General features: G+C 33.4%; 2 protein-coding genes across 2 annotated transcripts; one reads left to right on the top strand and one right to left on the bottom strand.

Moving 5' to 3' along the window:
* The first annotated feature begins 4,071 nt into the window (after nt 1–4,071).
* On the top strand, nt 4,072–7,940 carry LOC143608327 (urease accessory protein G-like). Its single transcript, XM_077083386.1, has 7 exons — nt 4,072–4,218; nt 4,912–5,088; nt 6,336–6,396; nt 6,483–6,684; nt 7,272–7,397; nt 7,487–7,590; nt 7,677–7,940. The coding sequence occupies exons 1-7, from the start codon at nt 4,145–4,147 to the stop codon at nt 7,758–7,760; spliced, it is 828 nt and encodes a 275-aa protein (XP_076939501.1). The 5' UTR covers nt 4,072–4,144; the 3' UTR covers nt 7,761–7,940.
* A 230-nt stretch (nt 7,941–8,170) lies between these two features.
* Nucleotides 8,171–13,921, bottom strand: LOC143608326 (uncharacterized). Its single transcript, XM_077083385.1, has 9 exons — nt 13,629–13,921; nt 12,301–12,365; nt 12,166–12,214; nt 11,194–11,288; nt 11,013–11,098; nt 10,048–10,107; nt 9,877–9,958; nt 9,223–9,336; nt 8,171–8,422 (listed from the first exon to the last, which is right to left on the bottom strand). The coding sequence occupies exons 1-9, from the start codon at nt 13,813–13,815 to the stop codon at nt 8,264–8,266; spliced, it is 897 nt and encodes a 298-aa protein (XP_076939500.1). The 5' UTR covers nt 13,816–13,921; the 3' UTR covers nt 8,171–8,263.
* Between the last annotated feature and the right edge of the window lie 959 nt (nt 13,922–14,880).

Genomic DNA, 14,880 nt, shown 5'->3' with positions numbered 1-14,880 from the left:
GCTACGTGGCACGCCACGTGGCAGGCTACGTGTCCTCTGCGTAACCTCCTCGTCGCGATACGCGATGGGTAACCCAAACCCGTCGCGGTACGCGATGGAAGGATTTTTAATTTATTTTAATTTCCAAAGCGCCACATTGCGCCCATCGCACCTCGCCCGAGCCCGTGCCCGTACGCGTTCGGGTGCTTCGCACCATTCGATAGGACCACTGGGTGTGATATGTCTTATAAGAATATTAACATAGAAATTTCATTTATTATAAAGAGCTCACTAGTTTGTTAATCTAGCAATGTGGGACAAGAGTTTACAAACCTATTTATACTATGGTGGTTTCTTCTCCATTTCTTTCCTCCACCAATGTGGGATGGAATTTTTCCTTCACTTATCTCTTTTCATTTTCTTTCTTTCTCCTTTTATTTATTTTGTGGTTTGTTATATTGCATGAGTAATATTGTCATAATAGGCTACAATTATAAGCATTACGGGTATGATTTGCGTCTATCTTAGATTTATCCTTTAAATAAGATGACTTCTTGGACAAAGACGTGACTGAAAGTCAAGGAGTGGATATGTTGATGTTGTGTCACTCATGCATCTAAGCATTGTGGGTCTAATCTAGAGCATCCAGACTAATCCAAACCTTAACAAGGTCGAATTACGAATTAGTTTAGATATTTTTTGACCTGACCCAGTTAACTCGATATGTGATATAGTTTACCCGGTAAGTGGTTAACACCCCCTACTACAAAGGGTTGTGGAAAAAAAACCAAGGACGAAAATGGTAACTAACTCCCAACAATAATTTAAGGTAAATTTGTAAGGGCTAGCTTGTTTGCAAATCAATATCAAAAAAGAATTCACTGTTGATAATAGGATGTTGCTAAACGTACCCACATTCTCTTCATTTTTATTAAACGTGCCCCTCCCTCAAGTTTTTCATTAGTACGGTTTAAACCTTTTTGTTTTCCGTTTACCATTTTGTTATCTTTTATTGTCATAATTAATCTATTATTTTACATATTTTTATTCTATAAAGAGTTTTTCTTATTCTTTTTTTTCATATATTATTTTTTTTTTGTTTTTTATGACAAAAAAAATGTTAATGTAAAAACATTTTTTTATATAAGATAAACGGTTTTTATAATTTTTTAATACTTTGAAGTATGATTTTTTAAATATTTTTTAGAGATAGCTTACATTTTATTAAAAAAAATCACATTATTTTTAATCAATAAAACAAAGATTAAACAACATCGACTTGATCAACAGGTTGGTTCTTTTCTAATGTGATAATAATTTTATACACCCGAACCTAACAAAATATGTTCAAAGGATTTTTTTTTTCTTGAGCGAGAAGCACGCAAAAGATAAAAATATGCAAATTATTTTATCGTTTTTATAAAGAAATTATATCATTATTCCTTTAAACATATTTTATAAGGGTAATAAATATTATTATTATTATTATTATAAAGAATAATAAACATAAAAGAGAGAAAATAAAAAAAACTTTACAAAAAAAATATAATCAATATCTACTATTATAATAAACAAAAACAATTATTGTGTCACATGACACATAATTTTCCAATTTTTTTGTCAAGTGGCATCATTATTGTTAAACTTTGAAAGTCATAACTATTTAATTAAAACAATTAAAAAATATTTTAAACATCTCATATTAATGATTTATCTCTAATTTTATAGTAGTAAATAAAGTAAAAATAGACATAAATATCTAATTAAAACAATTATAAGTATTTTAAACTTTCCATATTAATGATTTTTTTATTATTTATAATAGTAAATAAAGTAAAAAAAATAGAAATAAAAGAACATATGTAGAACTTTTGACACTCATTTTAGTGTGTATAAATTTGTGTTGTATGTTTTTAGTTTATTATTGACCAATTCAGAAGGTGTCACGTTTCGTCTTTACTCTAATCAATACTAAAATGGTCAATCTTATTTGATTATTTTTTACTATTAATTCTATATAATAAATTTTTTCTATGTATTGATAACTTTTGTTAATTTGACATAACTCAACATTCAATGAGAATAGTAGATTGATTATGACGAATATATGTACCCTTTCTTTCAGATTTAATAATTATTTGCCTTTTTTTGGTCATATGTTAGATGATAGTGAATTTCATTGTCACAAATTTGCATCAATTAGAGTTTTGGGTCAAACTTAATATAGAAAATGTGTTGTTTTGATCTCTAAAATACACTGGTGTCATGGGGTGTTGTGTTTCCTTAATGATATCCATTTATATTCATGAAGCAAAATTCATATCTTCTCGGAAGAGTATCTTGGTGATGATGATATTGTGTTGTTTGTTATAGGCACAACACTTATTTTTTTTAAAATCTTACAAGTTGAGGCCATAAAGTATATTTGAATAATATAAATGATAGAAAAATGGTTGTAATTACGGGTGTTGCAAACCGAATTTATAGAAAATCATTATAAGGAGTAAGATCATGAGTAGGGTGTTCTAAATGCTTATCTATTTCTTTTAAGTTGGTTTATTATTATTATTATTATTATTATTATTATTATTATTTGTTTGTGTTCTATATTCTATACAGGAATCTCAAAATTGTTTAAATGCGTATGGGAGGAATGAGTTTGGTTTTCAGTGAGATATTTATTTATTGTGAATAAAATCTTTGCAACAATTTTTTTTACTCTGATTTGTGTAATGGGTCACAACAAGTTTTATTTGAAACATGCCCACTTTTAGTATCACTTGAAACATTTCAGGCAAGTTTAGCTTGTATTCGACCATTTAAGTAAAAGGGTCAAATGTGCTACTTGTGTTCTCTTATAACTGGCAAAAAGGACGGGCCATGTCAGTCGGCGCAACGCATAAGAACCGGTTTGGTCGCTACAAGTTAGAGTCAGAACTGGTTATTTTAAGAAGAATATTACTTTTGGTTCCGAACATGTTTTCTTTACACTATTTTTACATTTACACACAAATATAAAGCGCACTACAACTGCTTAGTTTCTTGTATGTTGTTGGAATTGAGTAAAATGTGTTAATAAGATGACATGTTTGAAACTAAATAAAATGGGATAAAATGCCTATAACTTTATTAGTATTACAATTTATTTGCCGATATTACCAAATATACACTTGCTCTTGGTTCTAATTTTATAATCTAAGGCATGGATTAGGAAAAAAAAAACATGAAGTAAGCAACACAAGTTTATTTTGTTGGTTATGGATGGTTAGTAACTTAATATCATTAAATTTTCAATTTGAATCCTTTAGTATTTTTTTACCGATAAAAACTCTTACAAATGTTAATTCAGTAGCAACATACGATGAAACTAACACAACAATATAATTAGAAAAAGTTTTTTTTTTTTTTTTTTACAATTTTCAGCTTTTGTGACTTTTCAAGAGTTTTGATGTGTATTTTGGTACATGATTATTGCAACTTGTAGAACCGGAATCATATAATAAGATAATGAATGATATTTAATTTTTCAAACCCGTGTAATACACGAGTTTATAAGACCATCTGTAGTGGGGCGTGAGCTTGGGCGACAAACGGCGAGAAGGGGCGCGAACACCGCCCCCCCCGGCGATTTTTGGGCGAAAAGGGGCGGGGGCGAGTTCTTCTCGTCGCTGGAAGAAGGGGCGAATTTTGACTTGGTGGGGCCGGCATGTATGGACTGTGTGTGTATTATATATACATATATATATTATATTATTATATTACTAATTGTAGCCCCCTACATCATTACACCCTAAAAGTAAATTCTCACCCCTTGTTGACTGGGCGTCACACGGCGCAATTCGCCCTCAATTGTAGCCCCTCCACTAGACATAGCCTAACCTAGTTACTAATACTACTATTATGATAAGTTTTACAAAAAATATTAGAGGAGAGTTATATGTAAAATACAAGTGTTAAAAATGAATTGAAAATTGAGTAGGGGTATGGCAATTGACAAGTACTCTAAGTAAATATGTTTAGCCTAACACTTAATAATATTACAATTGATAAAACGACACAAGGTCAACCCCCTTATCTTCTTCTTCTTCTTCTTCTTCTTCTTCATCTCTTTCACCAGACCCTCCACACTTGACTCTTCACTGTCACACTCAAAACCCTCACCAAAATGTCATCAGAACACCACCACCATCATGACCATGACCATGACCATGACCACGACCACCATCACGACCACAGCGGGTAAGGCTAAGTGTAGTGGGCCCACAACACCAGGTTGAAAATCGCCCTCCACACCGCCCCTCTAGGCGATTTTAGGGCGATTTCGGGCTGTATTATTTTGCCCGTATCAAACGGTCCAATTAAGTATTAACTAAAAATAATAATAATAATTAACAAAATCAATATAAATGCCCAACCATTTTCAACCTTTCATTTTATACCCAACTCAACCTCCAAAACCCATTATCATCCTATTTTCACAAAAATGGATTCGACAAATACTAGCAACATTATCGATCAATGTATTGAGAATACCATGGTGATTAATAAGCTCAGACAAGAGGCGGCGGAGCAGCAAAATGAGGTTATGAGTGCATTTAGATCCGTAGTAAATAAGCTCATAAAAGAGGCCAAGGAGGAGCATGACGACGACGACGCGGTTACGAGTGCATTTAGGCCCTAAGTAAATAAGATAACTTCTGCTTCTCCTAGTTCTCGCCCGCCCACGAGGCGAGCGTTTTTTGTGTCTTTTTTTTATTTATTTAATTTAATGAAGTTTTATTTGCTTATTTTAATTTAAAAAAAATGACGTGGCGATGTGATGAGGCAATATTGGGCCGCCACGTGTTGAATATTTGATGAACTAACTCCATTTGGTTGTCTGATTAATACGGAGTAATACAGATTTATGCTGGGCTGTTTTATTTGAATCAGGTCATCATTTGTGGGGAAAGATGGGAAGATATACCACAGCCATGATGGGTTGGCACCGCACTCGCACGAGCCCATTTACTCGCCCGGGTTCTATAGCCGACGGGCTCCACCACTTGTTACTAGGGATTTTAATGAGAGAGCTTTCACTATTGGTATTGGTGGTCCTGTTGGCACCGGGTAATTTTTAAACGACTTTGCTATTCAGAAAGGGCTAGCTACGTAGCTTGTTGCCCGCAATGTTTTGAACGACTTAGTTTGAAAATGTACAATGTGATGATGATAGTTCTAGGATTAAAAAATTTCAGTTATAAAGATAAAATTAGTATTTTTATGATGTGGATGTTGTAAACATCCTCTAGTGACCTCTAACAATATTATTCATTTTGCACTCATCCGAGCATGCTTAACTGAGTTCTTCTCTCATTTATAGCTGGTGCGCCTAAACCACGTTGGCATAGTTATAAAAGCTTGTTCGAGGCGGTGTATTTGGGTCAAATGTGGTCAAAGTTAGGGCCTGTAGGAGTCTGATATGTAAAAATAATCAAAGTGGTTAGTGGTGAAGTAATTGTGAATGGTTTGCTAAATAAAAAGGATGGTGGTATATCTGGGTCAAACTTGGTCAAAGTTACGTCCATAGGAGTCTCATCATCATCATCATCATCATCGTACTCAGTATATCCCACCAATAGCAAAGCTATGGTAGGGTCTGAGGAGGGTAAGATGTAGACAGCCTTACCTCTACCCTATAAGGATAGAGAGGCTGCTTTCGGTGAGACCCCCGGCTCGATAGTAGTTTTGCATCAAGCCTTGGACATAAGGCACATAGCACTCAATCATCGGGACACCAGCTGATCGGTGCATGTACCCTTGTCTTTCGGCTATCAACGCCACTACATGATGCCTGATTAACCGTCCGTCACTTTTAACGTTATTTTCACGAGATTAGTAAAATAACGTCAAAATTAGTGCAATTTCACTTTTGCCCACCCGAGGGTTCACACATATATACATCATATGTGCGCACCACAAAGTTAGGGCCTGTAGGAGTCTGATATGTAAAAATAATCAAAGTGGTTAGTGGTGAAGTAATTGTGAATGGTTTGCTAAATAAAAAGGATGGTGGTATATCTGGGTCAAACTTGGTCAAAGTTACGTCCATAGGAGTCTGTTACGTAAAAACAACCAAAGGGATATTGGGACCTAAACGTCTCAATGCACCTTGCGCTTTTTAAAACCAAGTGCGTTGGTTTTGTTAGAGGTCCATACATTCCTTATGAACCCATGAACTCTCCTGTCCACTGTCGATGTCGGATTTGCCAAGGGTGTTACCCTGCAAACTTTGTATCAGTTTACATATATATATTAAAATTATAATTATAAATATTGTTTCTTTTCTCTAATTAACCTGTCACTTACCAATGCAGAAAAACAGCTTTGATGTTGGCACTCTGCAGATATCTGCGTGACAAATACAGTCTTGCTGCGGTATGTAATGACAAATTCTAACATCTACTTCATTATATTTTATATAATCATTAACATATCTTATGTTTTTTTTTCCAATTGTTAAGGTTACAAACGACATATTCACGAAAGAGGATGGTGAGTTTTTAGTTAAAAACGGCGCGCTCCCCGAGGAAAGGATACGCGCTGTGGAGACTGGCGGGTGCCCGCATGCTGCAATTAGGGAAGATATCAGCATTAATCTAGGCCCACTTGAAGAGCTTTCTAATTTGTATAAAGCAGACATACTTCTTTGTGAATCTGGAGGAGGTAATTAATATCTAATTTGTATTAGCATTATACCTTTGTTTAATTTAGGGGTTGTTTGGATGCGTGTTATAAAGTATTTGAAGTAACGGTCAATAGTTTTATATCAAGATTGCGTATTTAGTATTTTAATTTGATCCAATTTTAAAGAAATTTACCTGCATTTTCATTATTGATAATACAATTACACACACACACAAAGTTGGATTTATAGGCGACATTTTTCGTCCATCTGCAGGATTCACGGGTTGACACGTTTAACCTTCATTTATTTGTAAAATGTATTTATGTAATAACATAAACTATTTGGGTATATTTATGCCAATGTTTTGAAAGTTTACAAAATTAACTGGCCTAGTTTAATTATAAATGCTTAAAACATTTTTGGGTTCGTGTCAAGTTTAACCCGCAAACGCGACCTGTTTAACAGCCCTAGTTTTACTTACCAGACCGGTAAATAATCGAAGATTTATCAAACACTAACAACCAGTTCATTACAACATCAATCAGCATATAAACTGATTATTGATTCTGATTAGTCAATATGCTTATTATTTTAATTAATATTTATATAATTTTTGTGGATGCAGATAATTTAGCGGCCAATTTCAGTAGGGAACTGGCTGATTACATAATCTACATCATAGACGTCTCCGGTGGTGATAAAATTCCTCGAAAAGGGGGGCCAGGCATAACACAAGCTGACCTTTTGGTATGCATCTTATATATCTTTTTTTTGGGTAGCATTATTATACCAAAAATGTTAAAACTAATTATATTTTTATTTATTTGTGCGTACATTCAGTTATAAATAAGACAGACCTTGCAGTGGCAGTCGGGGCTGATTTGGCTGTCATGGAGCGCGATGCACTTAAAATGCGCGATGGTGGGCCATTTGTATTTGCTCAGGTTTGTTTGTTGGAATGAATGTTGACATGTTTCATTAGTTGTGTATTTTGGATGTAAAGTTTTAAGGTTTTGTTTTGTGTTTGTAGGTGAAACATGGGGTTGGTGTGGAAGAAATAGTACACAACATATTGCAGGCATGGGAAGCAGCAACAGGGACTAAACGCCGTTGATGCTTTCGTTTATGGCGTTGCTATTATTATTATTTATGTTTTATGTTAGCAATGACCAATGTTGATTTGCATGAAAACTAATAGTTTTTTGAGTTTAAAGAATTGGTTACTTTGTTACTTGTATTTTGAGAGTGGCGAACGCATTTGGGTGCATTTTAAATTGAATAAAAAGCGTTGTTTGGTCGTTTCAATTATTGTATCTGGTTATTATCTCTCTCTCTCGTATTAATCATCGTCGTGTTGGTTTTAAAAGGTATTACTGAGGCGTGGAGAATGTCAAATATGTACACGATATAAAACAACATACACAAACACTACTAAACAAAATCAAATCAAAACTGTATTATCACAATCAATCCAAAACTAAAATGTAGAAAACAATAGTAATGTGAAACACCCTTAAAAAGTAAGTTTATCAGGGATACAATTCAAATTGAAGGTTATCGATCAAATCTTCAGCTTGACTTGCTGAAACTTGACCAATTATTGGTTCAAACAGTAAGTTATTGAATTTTCAAGCTTTTTAGGGTAGACCCGAGCAGAGAAAGCTTATCAGGAGAAATTTGCTTGTAATCTTTCTCCAGTGCCGCGGCTGCTAATCCTGATATCTCCTTGTCCTCATTGTTCTTCCCTTTAGTCAACTGTCCAATTGCGCAAGTGCACTACACCCACATATACAAAAGGTCAATTATACCCCTATGTCATTTCAGCCTTTCGAACGAACAGGGTTAATTTGGGTCAAACATATAGAAAATAATATGAAAAGATAATCAGTCAAATGACTCAATTGAGTAAAGCGGGTCAACGGTGCAAATGAGTTAAGGGAAAGGCTTTACAAACATTTCGTCATGACAAAAACGCCCTTAATTTAGAAAACTTTACGTTCTCAAGTATTTACATAGGATTCTATCCTTTTCCAAATTGTGAAAATAATTAAAAATAATAATTTACTTTTTCGTTCCCTTTTTTTCTCTCCGTTGTCTTTATTTAATACTCAAAACACAACGTAAAAGTGTATACAAATACTTACGCCATTCTAAATCGTTTGCGTAAATATATTACCATATTAATCTAAATAATAATACATTTTATAATTATACTTAATTGTAAAAAAAATGGCAACTAAATGCTGGAAGGGAAAAAATGTAAAAAAAAACACTCGTTTTGACCAAAACACAGTTTGGCCCGCTACTCAATCTGCCCAAAAGTGTATTCATATGCTTACAACCTTCTAAATCATTTAATCAAATATAATTATTACTAGTTTAATAATGTACTTTACAATCATATTTAATTTAAAAACAGACAACAAAGAGCTAGTGGAATAAAAATCCAACATTTCGACTTTTAACCCGAACACAATTTGACCCGTTACCCAACCCACTCATCTTGCAACCTCTGTAAGTAAATGTGAACATCTCCCATAAAAAATAATGTAAATATAAACAGAGTTTTAACTAACCAAGCAAATTCCATATAATGCTCTTGTGTTTTTCCCGCCAGTTAATTCTATGGTTGAGGCATAATATTTCTTAGCTGTTTGAAGGTTTTCGAGTCCACCGATTGTGTAAAGCACCTATTTCCCCACATTATAATCAACATATATTAGAGAAAAAAAAGGCTTTATATTTGCATTTCACCAAGTGACAACCAAAAATATAAAAAAATCCTTTTTACTCATTTATCTATTAATTAGTCCATCAAGAAAACGGTTTGTCTATCACCCAAAAGTCAAACCATCTGATTATGTCGTCATCGTTACATATTTTTAGACGCCATAAAAAAATTCACTTTTTGTATCAAACCCATTTCAAACTGTTGAAATCCTTAGGGTATAAATTATAATACTATAATGTCAAAATACACCCATTTTGACTTTTATGACATTAATACCCTTCACTCAAAACTTGCATCAGCAAATGAGAGTTTGGAGTGTAGGTAGAATAAGAAGGGTATATATGACATTGATTTTTTTGGTTGGGTAAATATTATGAAATTTGCTTGCAAATCCCCGTGCTTTTTATGATATATATGGGTTATAAACGCAAGAACAAAACTGATAATAGAGAAAAAATTATTTAGTACACAGATTCATGATAAATAATTAAATACTGACATCAGCATAAGCCAGGTGATGTTGTGGAATCATTGGTTGAGAGAGAATTAGCTCCTCGTAGCAGAAAGCTGCTTGTTTATACCTGAACACATAAAAAAAATAACAATTCTAAAACACAAACGGAACAGTAATAATTAGTAACAAAATTAACAAAAGCCAAGAAGTGCTCACATTTGCAAAGAAACATATATTTCAGCAAGTTCTCTCCACGCATCATGGTCTGCCATAAATCTGTGTAAGAATAAACAATAAGTGATTTTAATATATTTTAGAGTGAATAATATGATTTCAATGTGTGTTATGGTTTGATTTTAGGATATTGAACAATCAGTATCACTTAATTAGCTGTCATAATATATAATAATTTCTGTAAAGGCGTTCGCAGTCTGGTTTCGGCCAGTTTTGATGAAATTATAGGCCAAACTGCTAGCTATGGTTTTGGGAAACAACAAACCACACTGGCAATTTTAGCGGTTCGGTTTCAGAACGTTAATCTGAGTTTTTTTTTTTTCAAAATGGTTAAATTGTATGAAAATTTGTAAAATGATAAAGATCTTTTGAGTATAATACATATACATAACTTCATATTTCAAAGATGCAAAAAACGTTAAACGGCTGTTTCCAAGTTCAAAGTCATGGGACAGACCATTAAACCACCGTAAACAAATATTGAACCACACGTATAAATCTCAAACCAGCCGACTTGCTTCAGTTTGTGAGGTTTGGTCAGTTTCAACGGTTTATGAACACCCCTAATAATCAGATGTTTAGTGTTCAACGATTTTATTCATAAATAGGCAAGACAAGTATTCAAAATATATCAATTTGACTACATTTATGCCCATTCTGGTAAAAAAAACAAAAGGCATGACATTACAATAAAAAAATCCAGACATCTAGAAAAGGGCTATTTACATTCTGAAGATAAAGATGTCAATATAAAGCTAAGGTATCAGACTGGATCTGTTTTTTATTTTTACTTTTTATTATTATTTTAAACTACAGGTATAAAGATACAAAGCAATTAAAATTATACTTCAATTATTATATTTTGTAGTGAGGGACAAGTTTGTCAAGCTACAACGTTCTGGCGAACTTAAACAACCGCTAAATAATGTTTGTGATAAGTTTCTTACATCTCAAGATATTTATTGAGGCCATCAATGGCTCCTAAGGTGTCTCCACGTGCCTTTGCCATTGCTACCTTCCTCATGCTAATAACCTGTTTATATTATATAAAAAAATCAGAAATAATATTCAGAAAAGTGATATAAATATTATTATATGTAACACAAGTATAAAAATAAAGAATCTCACTTGATCAAGTGGATTATCTTCTAGAAGACTCGCATAAGCTTTTTCAGCCTCAGCCCATGAACCCTTTGCTTCAAGCAACATTGCTTCTAACCTACCTGCAATAAACATTTATTAATGATATGAAATGAAGAATACATCAAACAAGAAAATGCTAAACAGAAGAACACCATAAGAGTACTTGAGATGGGAATTTAAACCCATTTATGGGTAAATGGATCGACCCAGATTATATATTCTCTACAGGGAAAATGGGATAAACATTGTTAAATGAAAACAGGTTGAAAGTTGTCCAGTGTATAAACCTCATGAATCTTATATAAACTAAATTATGTTTAAATTATAAAATATAGTTTAAATTATAAAATATAGATTTAGTAATGATATAAAAAACATTTGACTATTTATAATATATAATATCAAATAAAGAGCTGAAACGCTGAGTTCAAGCTCGCCTCGTAAAAAGCTTGAGCCAGCTCCACACACTTACAAACGAGCCAATTTCGGGTGAGCTTTTTTTGAGCAAGCCATGAGCCGTGACTCGTGAGTAGGGTTGTTCAAAAAGCTCGCGACTCAAAGTTTGGGCTCGTTTAACTTTAAAATTGACCTACAGCCTAGCTAAGCTGCCTCGTTTAATTTCGAGCTCGAGCTCGAACCCACCCTGGCTCGACTCGTGAGAAGCCTTAGCCGTGAGCTTTCTGAACAACCCTACATTCATACTAAACAGCTTTCTGTTCTAACTGATTACCTACCTTGTTCTACCCACTCATTTTGCCACCTGTACACCAGACTATGGCTTAAATCACATGTTAAATCTCCATTTCTATGTTGCATTATGCTCACAGACAAACAGAACAATTTGGCTGGATATAAGGTCAATGTGGTATAAGTTAATTCCATTAGTTTATGCTCTAGTAAAATTACTAAAGATGCTTCAATTTAATATATATGCATATATGTGTGTGTATTACTCACCAACACGCTTGCTCTCTGGAAACTTCTTCTGTAAAACCTTAATGCAATCCTGCAAAAGTTGCAAATTGTTAAATACAAAATATAATAAATCAAAATAGTTAACCAAATATATATTAATATTAAGGAGAAAGTTACCTTTGCAACTTCAAGGCATTGGCAGTCCAAAGCAGCAACAGCTACCTGCTCATATAGAGTCCACTCTGCAAGATGTAAAATTTAAAAAACAATCACTTCATTTATCATTTGTACCAGATAAATAAGTCATATAAAAGTAATGTTTTTCTTCAAGCAAACTGCAATTTTGAGTAAGTTGTGTTAAGTGTGACATTCTAATAAGTCACCTCTTGAAATGTAGTATTTTGGTGATTTTCCCTTATTTTCTTTTTCTTCTTTTAATTACTATTATTATTATTATTATTATTATAATTATCATTATTATTATTGATACTATTATTATTATTATTATCATCATCATCATCCTTATCTTACACTTCAACTGATCAAGTGCGTAATTTATCTATTAAACTGCTGCTTATTTTTGAAAATAATAAAGCAACCTCAGATTCATTATTAAATATTAATCGCTAGTGTTTGTATTAATAGTACATTCGATTTCTTCCATGTGAATTCACAAAAAAAAATTATCAATTACATAGCCTACAAACCTAAAATATCCTCAAATTAGGAAACTAGGGCAGCCTAGTTCTTACATTATATATAAATAACCATCACTAATATAAGAATATGTCTTACCTCTAGTTTACAAGTAACAATTTGTTGGGTTAATGAAGGCTCAATGTGCTTATCGGGCTGGATTAGTAGACAATTAAAGTGGCAGCTAATTGAAGCCATGGACTCCATAACTAGTTTTATTGGGGATTAAGTAGTAAGCACTAATTTGTAATCTCTCATCACGAGAGCAGACAACAACAACAATACTATATCCTGGTTGCAGCCCGTGGACGTAGATCAGTTTAGACCGAACCACATAGATCCTAGTGTTTTTACTTTTCTGCAGTCTGCAGTTTGTTTTGTGTGTGTTTGCAACCCAATCCTAACACTAACTCATACACGTCGACTTCGGTTTATGAAATGGGTTAACTGTGTCACATCTCAACCCACACTCGAACCCAAAGACCCGTCATGAACCGACCCATTTGCAGGCGTTTCCTTGTTTTATGTTCTGCAATTTATTTTTCTCCCTAAACGTATCGAATGCGTGTTTACGATTAAAGTTTTTAAATTTCTCAGTGGATTGTAACTGATTAACTGTTTCCCATCCTAGTTCAATAGTGGCATATTGAATGGCGTTCAATTATCTCGAGCCTACCGATGTTCTATCAGTCCATCGATTTCAATATTTTATCACCACCATTAATTCAAAATAAAGTTTTTATGACAATTCATCAAACTAACTAAGTAACATGAAATTGACAATTAACAGCTAACAGATATCGAAATACCTTCGGGGCCGAGTGCGGACCGTTTCTTGGGATCGTTTAACAGGGTTAATCCATGTTTCAAGACTTTATCGGACCGACGAAGCTTGAGCTTGCGAACAAGAGAAAGATACTCCCAAGCACCACCACCACCGTTATCAACTTGATTCTCGAGTTGTTGAAGCTGTGATTCCTCTGTTTTCGTCACCATCTTGATTGATTACTATATTGATCTGCTGCAGATTCAATCAATCAAGTGAGATCGGCCGGCTTGCTTAGTGATATTTTGGGGGTAATGGGTTACTTTGAGCCTGGAGGATATTATTATTATTATTATTATTATTATTATTATTATTATTATTATGTTCCGGCTTAAACCCGACTATTTTAAATTTGCTATTTTGGTTTGAAAGTTTAAAACTTGTTATGCATGGTGTTTCGTGTTAGTTGTAATTTTTGTCCACCTTTTTTACATATTTTGGACTTAAATAGTAGATTTTACAAAACGTTGGGAAGAAATTGCAACAAAAGGGGATGAAAAGAACAATTTTAACCCTTGAACTGAAATTACAAATTTGAACAAACCATATAAACAAAAACCGCACTTTACTATTTTGTGAGATCAAGGGTGAATGGAGTGGGATAGGGATGGGTTCGGTACCGACGTGAACATCAAACCCCCACGATCTGTTATTTCATACTAAAAAATAACCATTTCGATAGTGATTGTCATGCCGGTCATTCTTATCGTTCTAACGGTAATATTTAAAATTGTTGGGAACACAATTTTATTCCACCTAACAATTATATTCTCTTACTTCAATTTATGGATATATTTTTTTTTAAATTCCATCATACTTCGTCGTTATAGTAGTGATAGTTCATTTTTTGAGTTTAGATGATGTGAAATTTCTTGGTCTAGTTTAGGGGTGTCTGAAATATCCAAACCCAATTAATTCGATCTAACCTGAACTCGAATAAGCTAATTAGGGTATAAGGTTAAAAAGTATTAATCGGGTTATTCAGAAACCTGAATAACCCAAATAACCAAGTTGGGAACTTAGTTTTAAACAAAACTAGTATGGACTCATGTGGGGAAAAAGATACAAGACATGTTGGGAGACATAGTCAAAAAAATAAAAGAAAAGGAAACATAAATGATTGATTAGTAGCTACGAGTGTCGTATCATCTAGCTTAGAGCATCTACAACAACAAACTTATATAAACTGACATATCATCGTCACATCAAATTTTAAACTTTTCTCAAAACACCAC

This window comes from Bidens hawaiensis, unplaced genomic scaffold, assembly GCF_021521415.1.
Source record: "Bidens hawaiensis isolate Kalapana, Puna unplaced genomic scaffold, B.hawaiensis_p1.1 tig00419364_1, whole genome shotgun sequence".
In the NCBI taxonomy this organism is placed as follows: Eukaryota; Viridiplantae; Streptophyta; class Magnoliopsida; order Asterales; family Asteraceae; genus Bidens; species Bidens hawaiensis.
The sequence above is the reverse complement of the archived record's forward strand: the minus strand, read 5'-3'. Positions and strand labels throughout refer to the sequence as shown.

Excerpts from the sequence above, each read along its gene's own strand:
- LOC143608327 (XM_077083386.1), top strand. The coding sequence starts at position 4,145 with ATGTCATCAGAACACCACCACCATCATGACCATGACCATGACCATGAC. Across the intron at positions 4,219-4,911 it reads CACCATCACGACCACAGCGG|GTCATCATTTGTGGGGAAAG; the intron begins GTAAGGCTAAGT and ends TATTTGAATCAG. Across the intron at positions 6,685-7,271 it reads TCTTTGTGAATCTGGAGGAG|ATAATTTAGCGGCCAATTTC; the intron begins GTAATTAATATC and ends TTGTGGATGCAG.
- LOC143608326 (XM_077083385.1), bottom strand. The coding sequence starts at position 13,815 with ATGGTGACGAAAACAGAGGAATCACAGCTTCAACAACTCGAGAATCAA. Across the intron at positions 9,959-10,047 it reads ATATATGTTTCTTTGCAAAT|GTATAAACAAGCAGCTTTCT; the intron begins GTGAGCACTTCT and ends TTATGTGTTCAG. Across the intron at positions 8,423-9,222 it reads CATTATATGGAATTTGCTTG|TGCACTTGCGCAATTGGACA; the intron begins GTTAGTTAAAAC and ends ATGTGGGTGTAG.